The sequence below is a fragment of the Ornithorhynchus anatinus genome, chromosome 11 (genome assembly GCF_004115215.2).
Source record: "Ornithorhynchus anatinus isolate Pmale09 chromosome 11, mOrnAna1.pri.v4, whole genome shotgun sequence".
In the NCBI taxonomy this organism is placed as follows: Eukaryota; Metazoa; Chordata; class Mammalia; order Monotremata; family Ornithorhynchidae; genus Ornithorhynchus; species Ornithorhynchus anatinus.
The window spans coordinates 62,140,996-62,158,656 of record NC_041738.1 but is presented as its reverse complement, the minus strand read 5'-3'; the positions used below and the strand labels follow the sequence as shown (position 1 = coordinate 62,158,656).

General features: G+C 67.1%; 1 protein-coding gene across 3 annotated transcripts in view; it reads left to right on the top strand.

Moving 5' to 3' along the window:
- TANC2 (tetratricopeptide repeat, ankyrin repeat and coiled-coil containing 2) overlaps positions 1 to 17,661 on the top strand; it is a 404,350-nt gene that overhangs the window by 88,625 nt on the left and 298,064 nt on the right. For all 3 annotated transcript variants that reach the window (XM_039913595.1, XM_039913597.1, XM_039913596.1), the window contains exon 3: positions 480 to 579. In XM_039913595.1, the coding sequence (XP_039769529.1) occupies positions 513 to 579 (67 nt within the window). In that variant the 5' untranslated portion in view covers positions 480 to 512. The remainder of the gene's footprint in view (positions 1 to 479; positions 580 to 17,661) is intronic.

The following is a 17,661-nucleotide window of genomic DNA, read 5'->3' as shown; positions in this document are numbered from 1 at the left end:
CGAATTGTACGTCGGGTGCCGGTGATGGATTTTTAAATGAAGACCGGTCCTTTTAAGCGTTCCACAGAGGCTCCCTAGAGATCCGGCAGGCCTAGAGGCTTCCTTGAGAAGCAGCGTGGCTCACTGGAAAGAGCGCGGGCTCGGGAGTCAGAGGTCATGGGTTCGAAACCCGGCTCTGCCACTTGCCGGCTGTGTGACTTAACTTCTCGGTGCCTCGGTTCCCTCATCTGTAAAATGGGGATGAAGACCGCGAGCCCCACGTGGGACGACCCGACTCCCCTGTGTCTGCCCCAGCGCTTAGAACGGTGCTCGGCACATAGTGAGCGCTTAACAAATACCAACGTTATTATCCGGCAGTTTAAGTTGGGAAATCTTGAAAATCAAAGATCCGTATTGCAGAATTCTGGCTTCTAATTGATGTATTGTTGGAAAGCCAGACCCCGAACTCCTTTTCTCACGTCGCGTTTTTATTTTTACAGTCTCGGAGGTGCGCGGGCCCCGGTAGCGCCACCATGTTTCGAAATAGCCTCAAGATGTTGCTTACCGGTGGGAAATCGAATCGAAAAAACAGGTCCAGCGGTAAGTGATTGAACGGTGCCCGTTCTTCTTTTTTCTCTTGTAAGGGTCTCGAATGAAGATGATATTAACGGTTCTGAGCTGTGAGTTCAGTACCGAACCGTAATAGTTTTCGTCGGGTCGGTCCGGAGGGCGACACTTCCGCAGAGAAGAAATGACTGCTGCCGGTGTGCCGCTTTAGTTCTCGCTTTCAGTTGCTTCTCCACGAGGGGTAGAACGATCACTGTCAAGATCACGAGGCCGTTCTTAAATTGGAAAATGTAAAGTTACGTGGAAAAAGTAGATTCGAGAGGGAGACGAGCCCACGGTCAGGCCACGTTAAATCCCGTCGCCCTGGTTTTACGACGACGGAACGGACGTCTTGAATTCCGGTCTCATTGCATATTCTATAATGCCTATTTTATAATTTTTTATATTTTACGTATTTTATGATCTGGAGGAGCAGCGGGGCTCAGTGGAAAGAGCCCGGGCCTGGGAGTCGGAGGTCACGGGTCCGACTCCCGGCCCTGCCACTCGTCAGCTGCGCGACCGTGGGCGAGTCGCTTAACTCCCCTGTGCCTCAGTCACCTCATCTGTCAAATGGGGATCGACCGCGAGCCTCGCGTGGGACGACCCGATGACCCCGTATCTACCCCGGCGCTTAGAACGGTGCTCTGCGCGCGGTAAGCGCTTAACGGATACCAACACTGTTATGACCGCAGTGGGGCCGGGAAGAGGGATGAATAAAGGGAGCAATTCAGGGCGGCGCAGAAGCGAGTTGAAGAAAAGGAATAGCGGGAGAGGTGCCTTCGGCGAGGCTTCGACTGGGAGGGGGAGAGTTATCGTCCGTCCGACGTAAACGATGATGATAAGAAGAAGAAGAAGAAGAAGAATGTCGGTATTTGTTAAGCGCTTGCTGCGTGCAGAGCACCGTTCCGAGCGCTGGGGTAGATCCAGGGTCGTCGGGCCGGTCCACATGAGGCTCACGGGCTTGATCCCCATTTTCCAGATGAGGTAACCGAGGCCCAGTGAGGTGACCGGCCCACAGTCACACGGCTGCCGAGCGGCAGAGCCGGGAGTCGAACTCACGGCCCCTGACTCCGAAGCCCGGGCTCCGTCCACCGAGCCGCGCCGCTTCCCACCGGAGCGATAGGTACGACCGATCGATCGCCGGGTCCCAGACCCGCGCCCGGTCCGCCGGGCCGCACTCTTTAACCGGTGTCGCACGGGAAGACGGCTTCCGAGGCGAATGTGCCCTAAGCGCGCTCTGCCTGGGAACGGTGGGTGTGCCGGCTCCGTCCGCGGGCGGCCAGCGAGGGGTGCTTCTGCCGCGGCTGCCGAGCTGCCTCTCGCGGGGCTCCCTCCCTGAGAGGACGAGATCCCCGGAGAGCCCGGCGAGGAGAGGAACGGGCGACGCCGCAGAAGGGGAGGAGGGAAACCGCCCTTCCCGGTGCCCCTGCGACGGCTGCTCCTTCCCCGGTGTCTCCCGACTAGACCGTGAGCCCCTAGAGGGACCCGTGTCTTCTCTCCTCGCGCCGGGTGCCGGCGTTGCGCGCGCGGCCGGCACTCGGCGCGTTGCCGTAGCGCCTGGATTCGCATCCTTCGTTCGCCCCTCCCTCGGCCCCTCCGCCCTTCTTACGCCGCCGGGAGACGGGGCGACTCGGCGGACGCGCCTCTCCCCGTGCGCCCCGCTCTACCGTCGCCTTCTCCCGCGCGGTCGATCCGAGCCCCCGACTCGCTCCCGTGTCGCTGCCGCCCGGCGCGGGTGAGTTTCGACTGGCGGCGGGCCGGCCGAGCCGGGAGCGGAACGGACGGGCCTCTGCCCGACTCTCCCTCCCGTAGCCGAGACCGGCGGAGGACGGGATCCCTCCGGGCGCCGTCCCGGGAGGGGGGACGGCACCTCCGTACCCGTCCGTAAATCCTTCGTCTCTATTAACGTCTGCCTCCCCTTCTGGTCCCTAAGCTCGTGGGAGGCGGCGAACGGGTCTGCCGACCCCGTTATTCATTCAGTCATTCATTCATTCGATAGTATTTATTGAGCGCCTACTGTGCGCGGAGCGCCGCACCGAGCGCCCGGAACGAACGAGCCGGCGGCGGACGGAGACGGTCCCCGCCGTCCGACGGGCTCACGGTCCGGTCGGGGGAGGCGGACGGACGGGGACGACGGCGACGGATAGAGTCGAGGGGAAGGACGTCTCGTGGAAACGACGGCGACCGAATAGAATGGAGGCGACGACGTGCGTCTCGTTGACGGGATAGATGGGGTGACGGAAATGTACACGGTCGAGCGGACGAGTACGGCGCCGAGGGGACGGGAAGGGGGGGGGGGGGAGGAGCGGAGGGAGATGGGGGGGGGGGGGGGGGGGAAGAGGGTTAAGCCGCGGAGAGGCGAGGGGGGGGGCGGCGGAGGGAGTAGAGGGAGAAGGGGAGCTCGGTCCGGGAAGGCCTCTCGGAGGAGGTGAGTTTCGAGTAGGGTTCCGGAGAGGGGAAGAGGATCGGTCCGGCGGAGGCGAGGAGGGAGGGCGTCCCGGGACCGCGGGAGGACGCGGCCCGGGGGTCGACGGCGGGACGGGCGAGACCGGGGGACGGCGAGGGGGCGGGCGGCGGGGGAGCGGGGCGCGCGGGGCGGGCGCTGGGAAGAGAGGAGGGAGGAGAGGTAGGGGGGGGCGAGGCGACGGAGAGCCTCGAAGCCTTAGAGTGAGGAGCTTTCGTCTGGAGCGGAGGTCGACGGGCGACCACCGGAGGTGTCGAAGAAGGGGAGCGACGGGCCCGGAGCGTCTCCGCGGGAAGACGAGCCGGGCGGCGGAGCGAAGCATAGACCGGAGCGGGGCGGGAGAGGAGGAAGGGAGGTCGGAGAGAAGGCCGACACGGTAGTCTAGCCGGGGTATGACGAGAGCCCGTAGCGGCAAGGTGGCCGTCCGGGTGGCGAGGAGAGGGCGGACCTCGGCGGTATCGTAAAGGCGAGAGCGGCGGGTCTCGGCGACGGATGGGACGCGCGGGGCGAACGGGAGGGACGAGTCGAGGACGACACCGAGATCGCGGGCCCGAGAGACGGGAAGGACGGTCGTGCCGTCCGCGGCGACGGGGAAGCCCGGGAGGGGACCGGGCTCGGGAGGGAAGACGAGGAGCCCGGTCTCGCTCACGTCGAGTTTCAGGCGGCGGGCCGACGTCCGGGCGGAGACGTCCCGGAGGCGGGAGGAGACGCGAGCCCGAAGGGAGGGGGAGGGGACGGGGCCGGAGATGGAGATCCGCGTGTCATCCGCGTAGAGACGGTCGTCGAAGCCGTGAGAGCGGGTGAGTTGGCGTAAATGGAGAACGGAAGAGGGCCGAGAACCGACCCCCGAGCAACTCCGACGGTTAGAGCGTGGGACGGGGAGGAGGCGCCCGCGAAGGAGACCGAGAAGGACCGGCCGGAGAGACGAGGGGAGGACCGGGAGAGGGCGGAGTCCGTGCAGCCGAGGCGAGGTGGGGTGCGGAGGAGGAGGGGACGGTCGACGGCGTCAAAGGCGGCGGAGAGGTCGAGGGGGATCGGAATGGAGTAGGAGCCGTCGGACCCGGCAAGAAGGAGGTCACGGGCGACCTCAGCGAGAGCGGTCTCGGTAGAGCGGAGGGGACGGGAGCCAGATCGGGGGGGGTCCGGGAGAGAGTTGGAGTTGAATTCAAGGCAGCGAGCGTAGACGACTCATTTTAGGAGTTTGGAAAGGAAGGGTAGGAGGGAGACGGGGGGTCGAGAGCGGGTTTTTTTAGGATGGGGGAGACGTGGCACGTTTGAAGGCAGAGGGGAAGGAGCCCTTGGAGATGGAGTGGTTAAAGATAGAAGTCAAGGAAGGGAGGAGGGCGGGGGCGACGCTTTTGAGAAGGTGAGAGGGACTGGGGTCCGAGGCGCAGGCGGAGGGGGTGGCGCTCGCGAGGAGGGAGGACGTCTCCTCAGAGGATACCGCAGGGAAGGATGGGGAGGCAGGGGAGGGGGTCGGTGGCGGGGGGGGGAGAGGCGGAGGGGTGCCTTCGGGGAGCCCAGCCCCGATCGTGTTGATCTTCGTGATGAAGTGGGTGGCCGGATCATCGGGGGCGAGAGATGGGGGAGGGGGAGGAACGGGCCGGCCCGAGGAGAGAGTTAAAGGTCCGGGACGGTCGGCGCGGGTGACGGGCGTGGGTGTCGGTGAGGGAGGAGGAGAGGTTTCGCCTGGCGGAGGAGGGGGCGGCGTCAGGGCAGGAAAGGATAGATTTGAAGCGTGTGAGGTCGGCTCGGTGCTGGGACTTGCGCCGGCGGCGCTCGGCGGCTCGAGCGTAGGCGCCCCGGCCCTGCCGCCTGTCAGCTGTGTGACCGCGGATGAGTCACTTCGCTTCTCTGGGCCTCAGGTACCTCATCTGGAAAATGGGGATTAACGGCGAGCCTCGCGTGGGACGGCCCGATGGCCCCGTACCTCCCCCAGCGCTCAGGACGGTGCTCTGCACGTAGTAAGCGCTTGAAGACCAATACCAACATCTAGTAATCAAAGGCGTCGTGGGCGGGGAGTGTGTATGCTCCCCGGCGCTTAATACGGTGTCCCGCCCGCGGTTAAGCGCTCAAGAAAGACGAACGATCGACTGCCTGGCTGACTGAGACGGGGAGGCAGAACGCTGATGGTAAATAAATTTCTGCTCGGGGTCAGAGCCGGGGAGGGCAGGGCAGCCCCGCCGGGTGCCCTTCGCCGCCGGCCCGGGGCCTTTGGACCTTCCGGGTTCTCGGGGGAAGCGGCGTGGCGCAGCGGACGGGCCGCGGGCGCGGGAGCCCGCGGGGTACGGGTTCTGATCCCGGCCCCGCCGCCTGTCTGCCGTGCGACCTCGGACAAGCGGCTTCACTCCGCCGTGCCTCGGCGCCCTCGTCTCCGCCGCCCTCCTCTCGTCCCGGCTCCGCCCCTTGTCGGCCGCGTGACCGTGGGCGAGTCGCTTCCCTTCTCCGGGCCTCGGTTGCCTCGTCCGTAAAACGGGGACCGGCCGGGAGCCTCACGCGGGACGACCCTCGGAACGGCGCTCGGCCCGTAGCGGGCGCTCAGCAGGTGCCGACGTCGTTATCGTTGTTATCCCCGGAGTGGGGATTGAGACGGCGAGCCCCGCACGGGACAGGGACCGCGTCCGCCCTTTTCTACCCCAGCGCGCAGTCCGATGCCCGGCACGTAGCGAGCCCTTGACCGGTACCGTAATAATTACCGTTACTGTAACGTAGCGTTTATCAGAGTGGCTCTTCCTTCACCTATGAAGAAGCGCTTGGAACGGCGCCTAGTGAGCGCTTAACAGATGCCGACGTCGTCATTGTTTCCCCCTGGGCTCTGACCCCGCCGACGTTGTCCGGCGGTTGGTCTTCTTTTACATTCCGGAGTCAGAGCCCTGGGACGTGTCCAGTTTCCTCTTCAAACTAGCGGATTTTTTAACTTCGTTTGGTTCCGGGGGGTTGGGGAAGCAGCGCGGCTCAGCGGAAAGAGCCCGGGCTTCGGAGTCGGAGGTCACGGGGTCGACCCCCGGCTCGGCCGCGGGCCCGCGGGCGAGTCGCTTCGCTTCTCGGGGCCTCGGGTCCCTCGTCTGCGAAACGGGGATCAGCCGGGAGCCCCACGCGGGACGACCCCATTCCCCCGTATCTCCCCCAGCGCTTAGGACGGCGCCCTGCACGTCGTAAGCGCCTAACGGATGCCGACGCTACCGTTATTCCTCTTTTTCCCCTACGGCCTCCGCTGGGCACGCCGTTATCGCTAGCCGTGTGATTTTGACTCGCGATCCGGGCGCCGCAGTCGCGTGTCAGAGGTGTTCCCGGAAACGGTCGTACTCTACCCGTACCGTGCACGCCTCGGCGGCTGCAGCCCTCAAGCGGGAGCGTTGCTTGCCTCCTGGCGCCCGCGGGGATGGCGGGACGGCGTGTCGAGAGAACGTCGCGCGATTTGAACTCACCCGTCGACGACGTTGACTCGCCTCGACGACGAGCGCGGCAGAAACCGGGATGCCCCTAAGGGGATCGCACCTCTGCTCGATCCCGGGAGGTTTCCAGAGAAGTCGGGAAGCGGCGCGGCCTCCTGGAAGGGACACGGGCCTGAGGGTCGGAGGGCCTGGGTTCCGATCCCGGCCGTGCCGCCCGCCTGCCGTGTGGCCTTCGGCGGGTCGCTTAACCTCTTTGTGCCTCAGCGTCCCCGTCTATAAAAGCGCAGTAATAATAACGGTGATGGCGTCCGTTACGCCCTTACTCTGTGCAGAGCGCCCTCCCGAGCGCTGAGGGGGATACAGGGTGATCAGGTTGTCCCACCACCTGGGGCTCCCGGTCTTCATCCCCATTTGGCAGATGAGGTAGATGAGGCACGGGGAAGCGAAGCGACTCGCCCACGGTCACCCGGCTGACAGGGGGCAGAGCCGGGATTTGAACCCGCGACCTCTGACTCCCCGGCCCGGCCTCCTCCCACTGAGCCGCGCCGCTTCTCGTAAGCGCCCGATCGATACGATGCAGTGAACGAACGCAGGAAGTGGGGATTGAGACCGGGAGCCCCACGGGGGACACGGACCGCGGCTACCCGGCGGAGCCTGCACCCGCCCCGGCGCTGAGAAGCGGCGTGGCTCGGTGGAAGGAGCCCGGGTTCTGGAGTCAGAGATCATGGGTTCGAATCCCGGCTCCGCCGCATCAGCTGTGTGACCGTGGGCGAGTCACGTCACTTCTCCGGGCCTCAGTCACCTCCTCTGTAAAATGGGGATTGAGACCGCGAGCCCCACGGGGGACACCCTGATTCCCCTGTGTCCGCCCCAGCGCTTAGAACGGTGCTCTGCACGTAGTAAGCGCCCAGCAGATGCCAACGTTGTTATTACTCTGCCTGGCACAGAGTAGGTGCTTAATAAATACCACTAGAAAGACGAATTAGCCATTCTAACAGTCGGAACAGTCGGAAACCTCGGTTTAAAGGAGGGGCTTTCAACCGATACAGTTTTGAAAGTACCGCTTTCACGATTTGGAATTTTTCTCTGTCTCATCTCTTGGTGGTGGCTCGTCCGCGATGGCACAGCGGACGGGTGGGGGAGCCGGGATCAGGACCCAGGTCCTCTCGACTCCCGGGCCCGTGCTCTCTCCCTAGGCCACGCCGCTTCTCGACTCGGTCGTGAATTCCTAATATCCCTCCGCGCCCCCCCCCCGGCGACGGCGCGAACTGCCCGAGATCCCGATGGAGCCGCTCCTGGATTTTCTGCCGCTGCTGCTCACGCTGGGCCGGAGCGGAATTCAGAAGCCCCGCTCCGCGGGCGCCAACCCGTTCGCTCGGGAACCCGTGGGCACCGGGCACGTAAACGCGTCTGATGGAGATCCATGTTTCTGGCATTGTGCATTCCTCTCCGTTCCTTGAATTTTCTTGACGGCCGAGAGTGGAAAAGATATATTTAATGCGGAAGTGTCACCCCGGGTTTTGAATGACTCATGCATGGGATTGAAACACTCCTGAATTTTTTTCCTAATCTCTAAATTCTGCTGCCCCCGCGGAGGTGGGGAAGATAGAATTTCGGAATTCGAGGTAGTCATCCGGTTAGGTGGTCGCCCCAGATTCGAATTGGATGTGTGAACTTGCCTTTTGTTTGTATCCGTCCTCTTCTGTCTCAGACCGCTAAAAGGAAAGGCGTTTCGCACGTGAGAATGCAGCCGTTTCCCAACGGTGAAACTTATTCCGTTAAGAACTCTGGCCTTAATTTCGAGGGTGTCTCCGGTCTAATTAGCTTCATTGAGTCGAATTAGAAATCACCTGACTGTTTGGGAGTGATTTTTGCCATTCTTCCCTTCTGAGGATATAGCAGCGCCTGCAAATAGGCAGTATTTAAATCGGTGGTATTTAATAATGATGATGAGGAGGAGGAGGATGCCGGTATTGGTTAAGCGCTCGCTACGTTGTAAGCGCTGGGGCAGATGCAGGGTAATTAGGATGTCCCACAGGAGGCGCGCAGTCTTAATCCCCATTTTACAGACGAGGTCACTGAGGCACAGAGAGGTGAAGTGACTTGCCCGGAGTCACACAGCCGCCCAGTGGCCGAGCGGGGATTCGAACCCACGACGTCTGACTCCCAAGCCCGGGCTCTTTCGCCTGAGCCGCGACTCGAGTGCTTACCGTGATCAGAGGTCTGTGTACTAAGAGCTCGGGAGAGACCCCCCGGGAGCGTCACCGAATGTCCGTACTTCGCTGCGGTCGGACGGCGTCCCGAAATCCCGTAGGGGGCTTCGGGAGAGTCAGTCCAGTTAATTTTGCTTCTCGTCGGCGTTTCCCCCCCGATTGTGCCCAGGTTTCAATTACGCCGACCTCATCATTCCGGACGACAGACGGATATTGGTCAGACACGCGATGTCGGTCGGGCCCCCAGCGCGGACTGCCCGAGCTGGAAAGCCGGAGACCGCGGCCGCTTTAATGAACGGCGATTAATGCGGCGGACCCGGGGTCTGTCGGGCGTCGAGACGAAATACCTTTAGGTTACCCCGTGCGGAGTACGAAAGATCTGAGGGTGATTTCATTCGGGGTTTTCTCTCGCCGTCGGAAAACCGGGATCTTTCCGACGGACTTGGTTAAGCGATTTGTTTCGTTTCGTTGTCCGTCTCCCCCTTCTAGGCTGCGAGCCCATCGTTGGGCGGGGGCCGTCTCCACCCGTTGCCGAATTGTACTTTCGAAGCGCTTGGTACGGTGCCCTGCGCGGAGTGGGCGCTCGGTGAATACGATCGAACGAACGAACGAACGAACCAACGAACGGTTACGCCGTGCCGGGCGCCGTCCCGACCGCCGGGGTGGATACGAGCTGATCGGGTTGGACCCGGTCCACGTCCCGGTCTCGATCCCCGTTTTACGGATGAGGACGTTCCGGAGACGCCTGCCAGCGCGGCCGGGTGGAAAGCGCCCGGGCTCGGGAGTCGGAGGTCATGGGGTTCGAGTGCCGGCTCTGCCACTCGTCAGCCGTGGGACTGTGGGCGAGTCGCTTTACTCCTCTGGGCCTCAGTTGGCTCCTCTCCGAGTGGGGATTGGGACCGGGAGCCCCACGGGGGACCTGATGACGCCGTATCTCTCCCAGCGCTTGGAACAGTGCTCTGCGCCTAGTGAGCGTTTAACAATACCAACGTTATTGTGATTACCGAAGGGCGGCTCTGGGAGCTCAGTCGGTGCCGTCGTCGTCCCCCCCCCGCCCCCCGATTTCTGTTCCTCTGGACCCTGGCAGTCCCTGGGCGGTAATAATCATCATCATCATCATCATCATCATCATCATAATAATAATGTTGGTATCTGTTAAGCGCTCACTAGGTGCCGAGCACTGTTCCAGTAGGGAGGCGGGGCGGCCCGAAGGACCGAAGAGCCCGTTTCGAGTGGCCGGAGGTGGACTGCCGAGGAGGGGCCCGTGCCGAAGGCCCCGTCACCCTGCGTTTCCGCTTCCGTTCATTCGACGGTATCTGTTGAGCGCTTACCAGGCGCGGAGCGCCGTCCCGAGCGCGCGGAACGGACAGTCCGGCAACGGATAGAGCCGGTCCCCGCCCAGTGACGGGCTCGCGGTCTGAACGGGGGAGACGGTCGGCGGGACGAAACAAAAACAGGTCAGTAGCAGCATCGGGGAGCTAGACGCCTCGTTAACGAAATGGCCAGGGTAATAAATCGTTGGTTCATTCGCCAGTGTTGACCGAGCGCCTGCCGCGCGCCGAGCGCTGCACCGAGCGCTCGGAACGGGCGAGTCGGTAACAGACGGAGACGGTCCCCGCCCTTCGCCGGGCTTCACGGATGAGCGCGGAGCCGAGGGGAAGGGGGAAGAGCAGAGGGTGGGGGAAAAGAATGAGGGTCCCACCGGGGTTTGAACTCGGATCGCCGGATTCAGAGTCCGGAGCGCTGACCGTGACAGCCTGGGGTCGCTTCCTTCCCTCGTACGGCCGGATAGCAACAATGATCCCGGTCTCCGTTGAGCGCTTACTCTGTGCCAAGCACCGTTCTGAGCGCCGGGGTGGATGCAGGCTGACGAGGTTGTCCCCCGTGGGGCTCGCGGTCTTCATCCCCGTTTTCCGGACGAGGCCGCCGAGGCCCAGGGAAGCGAAGCGCCTCGCCCGCGGTCGCGCGGCCGAGCCGGGATTCGAACCCGTGTACCCGCGGCTCCCAAGCCCGGGCCCTTCGCGCCGAGCCCCGCCCTCGAGACGGCTCCGTTGGTCTCGGTCGACCCGGGACCTGAACCCGACGGGTTCTCCCCGGTAGACGAGAGAGACACGCGAGCCTACGGTTCCCTCCCGGCCCCCCGCCTCGAAGCAGGCGCGGGGGCACTCTCGGATTTGGGGGATCGAGCGTCGCTCCTCCCCCAGAGCGGAGGGCCTTGCCAAAAACCGGTCCTCTTCGAAACGCGGTCGGCTCGAGCTCTGCCTTCAGACTCACCGCCAAACCCGTCTCGCCCTCAAAACGGAAGACCTGGTCACCCGGTCCCGAGGTGAGCGTCTCAAAGAGCGGGTGCCTGAAGAACGACCCTCTCCCCGCCCCCCGTCCCCCCGTCCCCCCGTCCCCCGCCTTCCTCGGTTTGGCCTTTCTCCCAACGGGCTTCCGCCCGGGAGGGGACTAACGACCGTTCGGACGGGCCCGTCCCCGAGACGCCGGGCGCCGGGGGGAGGCTTCGGGACTTCGAGGATCGTCACCGTGGCGATCGCCCTCCGCGGGAGGAGAGGCGAGGGAGCGTACCGCGGGAGTCGCGGCCCCGCCGGCGGCCTCCGCCGGCGCTTTCCCGGGTCCGTTTCGGGTCGGCCGGCCGAGGGTCCGGCCGACCGTCGGCCGCCCGAGTCGCGTCGCGCCCTCGGCCCCGCGTGGGGAGCGGCGCTCCCGACCTCGGCCGTGTGACCCGATCCCCCTCTGGACTCCGCGCTCGTCCCGGGCGGGGAACGCGTCCGCTCGCCGTGCCGTGCCGTGCGCCCGGCGCGGGGCTCCGAGTGCTCACTCTGGGCAGACCGCCGTCCCCAGCGCTCGGGGCGCACGGATCGTCCGTCCGGCCGTCCGTCCGTCCGGCGGTACCTACGGGGCGCCCGCTCTGTGCAGAGCGCCGGGCCGAGCGCTCGGAACGGACGAATCGGTAACGGACGGAGGCGGTCCCCGCCCTCCGACGGGCCCGCGGTCTCGTCGGGGGAGACGGACGAGGCCGACGGCGATGAGTAGAGTGGAGGGGGTGACCGGCTCATCGGAACGGTAGCGGATAAATGGAACCGAGGCGATGTACATGTCGTTGACGAAATGAATAGGGCAGTGACAATACGTACAGCTGAGCGGACTTACCCCGTGGAGACCGCTGTCCCGAGCGCTCGGGAGTAGAGGTCGGGTGCCTGCTCTGGGCGGACCGCTCTCCCGAGGGCTCGGGAGCACAGCTCGAGTAAGCTCAGTGGAGGGAGCCCGGGCTTCGGAGTCGGAGCTCACGGGTCCGAACCGCGGCTCGGCCGCCCGTCGGCCGTGTGACGGAGACGGCGAGCCCCACGTGGGACGACCCGATTCCCCCGGGTCTCCCCCGGCGCTCAGAGCGGCGCTCGGCGCACAGCGGCCGGATGCCGACTCTTCGCTCCGGGCGGACCGCTGCACCGGGCGCCCGGGGGAGGGCGACAGAAGTAGCGGCCGCGGGCGGGGCCCGCGACGGACCTGCGGCGTAGAGAGGGGAGAGGGGCGTGCGTCGAAACCAGCGATCCGTGGTAAGAGCGCCGTCGGCCGGCGTCCGTCGCGCCCGCGCCGCGCGCGGGGCACCGCCCTCCGCCTGGGAGAGTCCAGCGCGGCGGAGTCGGTAGACGCGACCCCCGCCCTCGGGCACTCTACGGATCCGAGGAGGGGCGGCCGGGATTCGTTGGAGACGAATCCGTGGCAGAGTGCCGCGGGGATGGGGCGGGGCGGGGGCCAACGTCGGAGAGCTTAAGAGGGAAGCGGCGCGGCGCGGCCGCCCGTCGGCCGTGTGACCGCGGGCGAGTCGCCGCGCTTCCCCGAGCCTCTGTGGGACGGCGGTGAGGACGGAGCCCCGCGCGGGACGACCCGACGACCCCGGCTCTCCCCCGACGCTCGCAACGGCGCCCTGCGCGCGGTAAGCGCTTCGCCGCCGCCGGCGGCGGCGTTGGTCGTCGCCGTAATGACGTGTCGTGAGGATTGTAATCGTTAAGGGGAACAGAGCCGATGGCACGGGCGACACGGAAGCGAGGGCCGGCGGAAGCAGCGACCGCCCGCGGATCTGCCGCGGGCCGGCCGGCACACCTCGCTCCCCCGACGCCGACCCGCTCGCCCTCCCTCCCGTCTCGCCCGTGTCCCCGCCGCCGCCTCCCCCGCTTCCCCCGCGTGGCCCGGGCCCCCCTCGTCCGCCGGCGTCCTCCCCGCCTTCGGGAGCTTGTGCGAATCGCCTCTCCTCCCGGAGGCCGTCGCCCCGAGCCCTCGTCCCCCCGCCTCCTCGCGTCGCTCCCGGGCTCGGACCTGTCTCCTTCCAGCGCTTGGACGTCACCCCCCCCGCTTCGTCCCTGCGACGCTTGTTAACGCGCTCTTGTCCCCCCGCCGTTTCCCCTGCGTGTGATTCATTTGAGTGGCTCCCCCTCTCAGTTGTAAACTCCGTAACGGTAACGCTAAAGACGACATCCGTTGAGCGCTCCCCGATGAGGGTAGGTACCGATAATCAAGCGGAGAAGCGGCGCGGCTCAGCGGGGAGAGCGGCGCGGGCTCGGGGAGTCGGAGGTCGCGGGTCCCGACCCCGGCCCCGCCGCCTCTCGGCGGCGTGACCTCGGGCGGGTCGCTCGACTTCTCGGTGCCCCGGTCGCCCCGTCCCTAAAACGCGGGCGAGGTCCGCGAGCCTCGCGCGGGACGACCCGACGGCCCCGCGTCTCCCCCGGCGCCCGGAACGGCGCCCGGCACGGAGCGGGCGCTTAACGGACGCCGGCGTCATCGCCCGTGACGAGGCCGGTGTCCGAGTGCTCGCCGGGTGCGGAACGCCGTCCCGTCGCGGTCGTCCCCCGTGCGGCTCGCGGCCGACCCCCGTCCCCCGGGCGAGGGAGCCGAGGCGCGGAGAGGCGACCCGCCCGCGGTCGCCCGGCCGACGGGCGGCGGGGCCGGGATTCCAACCCGGGCCCTCCGAACCCCCCCCCCCCCCCCCCCCCCCCCAGCCCGGACTCTCTCCGCCGAGCCGCGCCGCTCCCCGACCGCCGCGCGCCGGGGGAGGGGATCCCGTCCGCCGGCACCGTCGTGCGACCCCTCCCGGGTCTCGCCGCGGCCCTCCGCCCGGGCCGGCGCCCGACGGAGGCCGGCGATCCGGTCGATCGAGGCGACGGCTCGATCGGGGAAGCCCTCCTCGGGGGAGCGGCGATTCCGGCGGGGCCTCGGGGACGGGGCGGTCGTCCGGATGCGACCGGGGAGGGGGTCGCGGGCCGGAGGGGGGGGCCCGGGCGGGGGGACGTCGGCGAGACGAGCGAGCCGGAAGCGCCGGGGGTGGATGGGCGCCGGAGGGGAGGAGCGTGAGGGTGGGGTTGCGCCGGATTGGCCGGGCGAGGGAGGAGGAGGAGGAGGAGGAGGAGGAGGGCCGAGCGGGGGCCCCTCGGGCCACGCTGAGGGGTTTCTGTGGGACGCGGAGGCGGATGGGCAGCCGCCGCGGTTCGGCGGGGAACGGGGGCACGCGGACCGAGCGGCGGTGGGGTTTCTCTCCGACGGGCGATCCGGCGGCGGGATGCCGGGCGGACCGGAGCGGGGCGAGGTGGGAGGCGGGGAGGCGGGCGAGGGGGCCGGCGCGGCGGCCGGAGACGGGGCGTCGACCCCCCGGCCCGCCACTGACCCCGAATGCCCTCGCGTGCGCCGGACCGACTCTCTTCCCCTCTCCCGAGCCCTACCGAGAGCTCACCTCCTCCGGGAGGCCCTCCCGCGCCGGGCCCTCCCCCTCCCTCCCCGCGGCGCCCGCGCGCATCCGTGTGCGTCGTTTATGACCGATGATCCCGTTATTATGGTGTGCGTTATTTATTGCCGATACATAAATGGCCTGTTATCTGGTAAGAAGCAGCGTGGCTCAGCGGAGGGGGCACGGGCGCGGGGGTCAGAGGTCGCGAGCTCGCATCCCGGCCCCGCCGGCCGCGCGGCCGCGGGCGGGTCGCCCGACTTCTCCGTGCCTCGGTTCCCTCGTCCGGAAGACGGGGGTTAACCGGGAGCCTCACGCGGGACGGCCCGGCGACCCGGCGTCTCCCCCCGGCGCTTAGAACGGTGGCGCCGGGCGCGTAGCGGGCGCTCGACGGATACCGACGTCGTCGCTGTGGCTCCCTCTCGTTAACGACGCGTGCGGCTCTCCGATCCCGTTGATCTCGACGACGTTGACGCCGCGCCGCCCGTTGCGTCTGGCCCCGGCGCCCGTCTCCCCCGTTCGGACCGAGGGCCCCCCGTTGGACGGGGACGGTCCCCGTCCGTGGCCGAGCCGTCCGTCCCGGGCGCCCTGCGCGCGGTAGGCGCCCGGTAAGTACCATCGAGCGAACGAACGGGTGCTCGGATCGGCGAGGCAGCCGTCCGGGTGGGGTGGGAGGGGTGGATTCTAGAAAGGCCGTGAAGCCTTGAGACGCGGCGTGGCTCGGCGGAGAGGGCCCGGGCCCGGAGGTCCGAGGTCACGGGCTCGGATCCCGGCCCCGCCGCCCGTCAGCCGTGGGACCCCGCGGCCGCGTCGCTTCGCTGCCCTGTGCCGCGGTGACCCCGTCCCTAAAACGGCGACGAAGACCGTGAGCCCTCACCCGGGGCGACCCGACGACCCCGTGTCTCCCCCGGCGCTCGGAACGGCGCCCTGCCCGTAGCGAGCGCCTGACGGACGCCGACGGCGTCGTTACTGTCAGAGCGCAGCGAAGGAGTCGGCAGACCCGTTCCCCGCCCGCAGTGAGCCTCCAGCCTGGGGGGGGGGGGGGGACGGACGTACAGGTGGATCACGGATACGTCCGTGAGGGCTGTGGGGCGAACGGAGCGGACGCAGATCCGAGCGCAAGGTGCGGAAGGGAGAGGGAGTGAAGGGGGTGGGGACTTAGGGAGAGCTCCCTGGGGGGAGGTGGGATTTTAACAAGGCCCCGGCCGCGGGGGAGAGTAACGGTCCGTCGGACGGGAAGGGGAGAGACGTCCACGCCAGGGGCGGGACGTGGGCCCGGGGTCGGCGGCGACGTAGACGAGACGGAGTTAGCGCGTATGGGTTGGCGTTAGGGGAGCGGAGTGAACGCGCCGGGGTGTGGAAGGAAATCGACGAGGCAGCGACCGGGGGGGGGGCGGGGGGGGCCGAGTCCTTGGAAGTCAGCGGTCGGGAGTCTCCGTCCGACGCGGGGGTCGGACGGACGACCCGCGGGATCTTACGGTCCGACGGGGGAGACGCGGCCGGTCGGCGTGGCTCAGTGGCAAGAGCCCGGGCTCGGGGGTCAGAGGTCACGGGTTCGAACCCCGGCCCTGCCGCTCGGCAGCCGTGCGACCGTGGGCGCGTCGCTTCGCTTCCCTGGGCCTCGGTTCCCTCGTCCGGAAGACGGGGATCAGCCGGGAGCCTCGCGGGGGACGGCCCGATCCCCCCGGCATCCCCCCCCCCGGCGCTCAGAACGGCGCCCTGCGCGTGGCGGGCGCCTGACGGACGCCGACGTCGTCAGCCCACGGCGGCGCGGCTCGTCGTTTCCGAGTTGGGGGGCTCCCGTCTGAGATCTCCCCCGTCACCCGTGGGGTCGAACGGGGCCGGGTGGTAGCCCCGGTCCAAGGCAGCCTGGTGTGTCGTGTTGGAAGAGCTGACGGAGAAGCTGGGAATTAGTTTTGGAATCCGCTTCCGGCCCAGCCGGAGGGGTCCGTTTTAACGGGCGACGGGAGTCGCCGCGGCCCTCGTCCCGCTCCCGATGGAGAGCGGGGGAGAACGCCCTCCCAGGGATGGGGGACTGATTTGGAACTGCCTGGTCCGGGGCGGTGGGGCGAGCGAAATCCTGAAGGGTCCGTTCCGGTCGGCACCCTTACGCGTAATCCGCGTTTTTCAGGAGCGGCGCAGATCTTCGTGCCGTCCCTCAGGTTCGCCGCCCCAGCAGCGTGACGGCCCCGAAGCGCGGAATTAGGCAGGAAAGAGAAAGGGGGAGGTGCGATCGGGAAGGTGGGTAGGCCTCTCCGCGGTCACCGCGGGATCGGAGAAGCGGCGCGGCTCGGTGGAAAGAGCCCGGGCTTAGGAGTCGGGGGTCGGGGGTTCGAATCCCGGCTCCGCCACCCGTCAGCTGGGCGACTCGGGGCAAGCCGCCCGACCCCGCGGCGCCTCGGTTCCCTCAGCTGTAAAATGGGGATGAGGGCCGTGGGCCTCGCGTGGGACAGACCGATTCCCCCCGTGTCTCCCCCGGCGCTTAGAACGGTGCTCAGCACGGAGTGAGCGTTCGACGGCCGCCGCCGTCGTCGTCGTCGTCGGGTCCCTCGTCTTCCAGCTCCGTCAGAGTGTACTCTCCCAAGCGCTTGGTACAGCGCTCCGCACGCGGTGAGTGCCCAGGGTGAATGCCGTCTGCAGATCGACGGTGGTGAGCGTCGGCGTTTTAGGGAGATTCGTAACATTCGGGTCCCGTGGAAGGACGGCGGCGTTCCGTAAAAGACGGCGGGACCGGGGTTTAACACGTCAAATGGCAGCGGGGGGACGGACACGCAAGAGGAGGGGACGACAGCAGGCTACCCGGGTAGTCGCCCAGCGGCCCTTTCGGTTTCAGGGTCCTCCGCGTCTCACCGCCCGCCTGAACGGCGAGGAGGCGCGGTTCCAAGCGGTGCAGTCGAGGAACCGACCGTGGGAGGCTGAGCGCCGCAGACAGACCGGCGCCGGGTGGAGTCGGGAGAGTCCCCTCTGTCTGAGCAAAGCTTTCGGAAGATTGGGATTCTAAGGGACAGGCGGCGACCGACGTCGCGAGCGGCGGGAGCGGCCACTCTGTTGTCCGCCCGCCCGCCCCTCGCAACGTAAGCTCTCCCACGCTCTCCTTTCCCTCTCCACCGTTCCTCCCCCGGTCAGGCCGTCGGCCCGTCGCCGAATCGTCCATCCCGAGCGCTCAGTCCGGTGCTCCGCACGTAGCGGGCGCTGGATAAATCCCGTCGAACGAACGAACAGGCTCCTCGCAGACGGGAATCGCCTCCGCCCACCCTGTCGTACCGTCCTCTCCCAAGTGCTTAA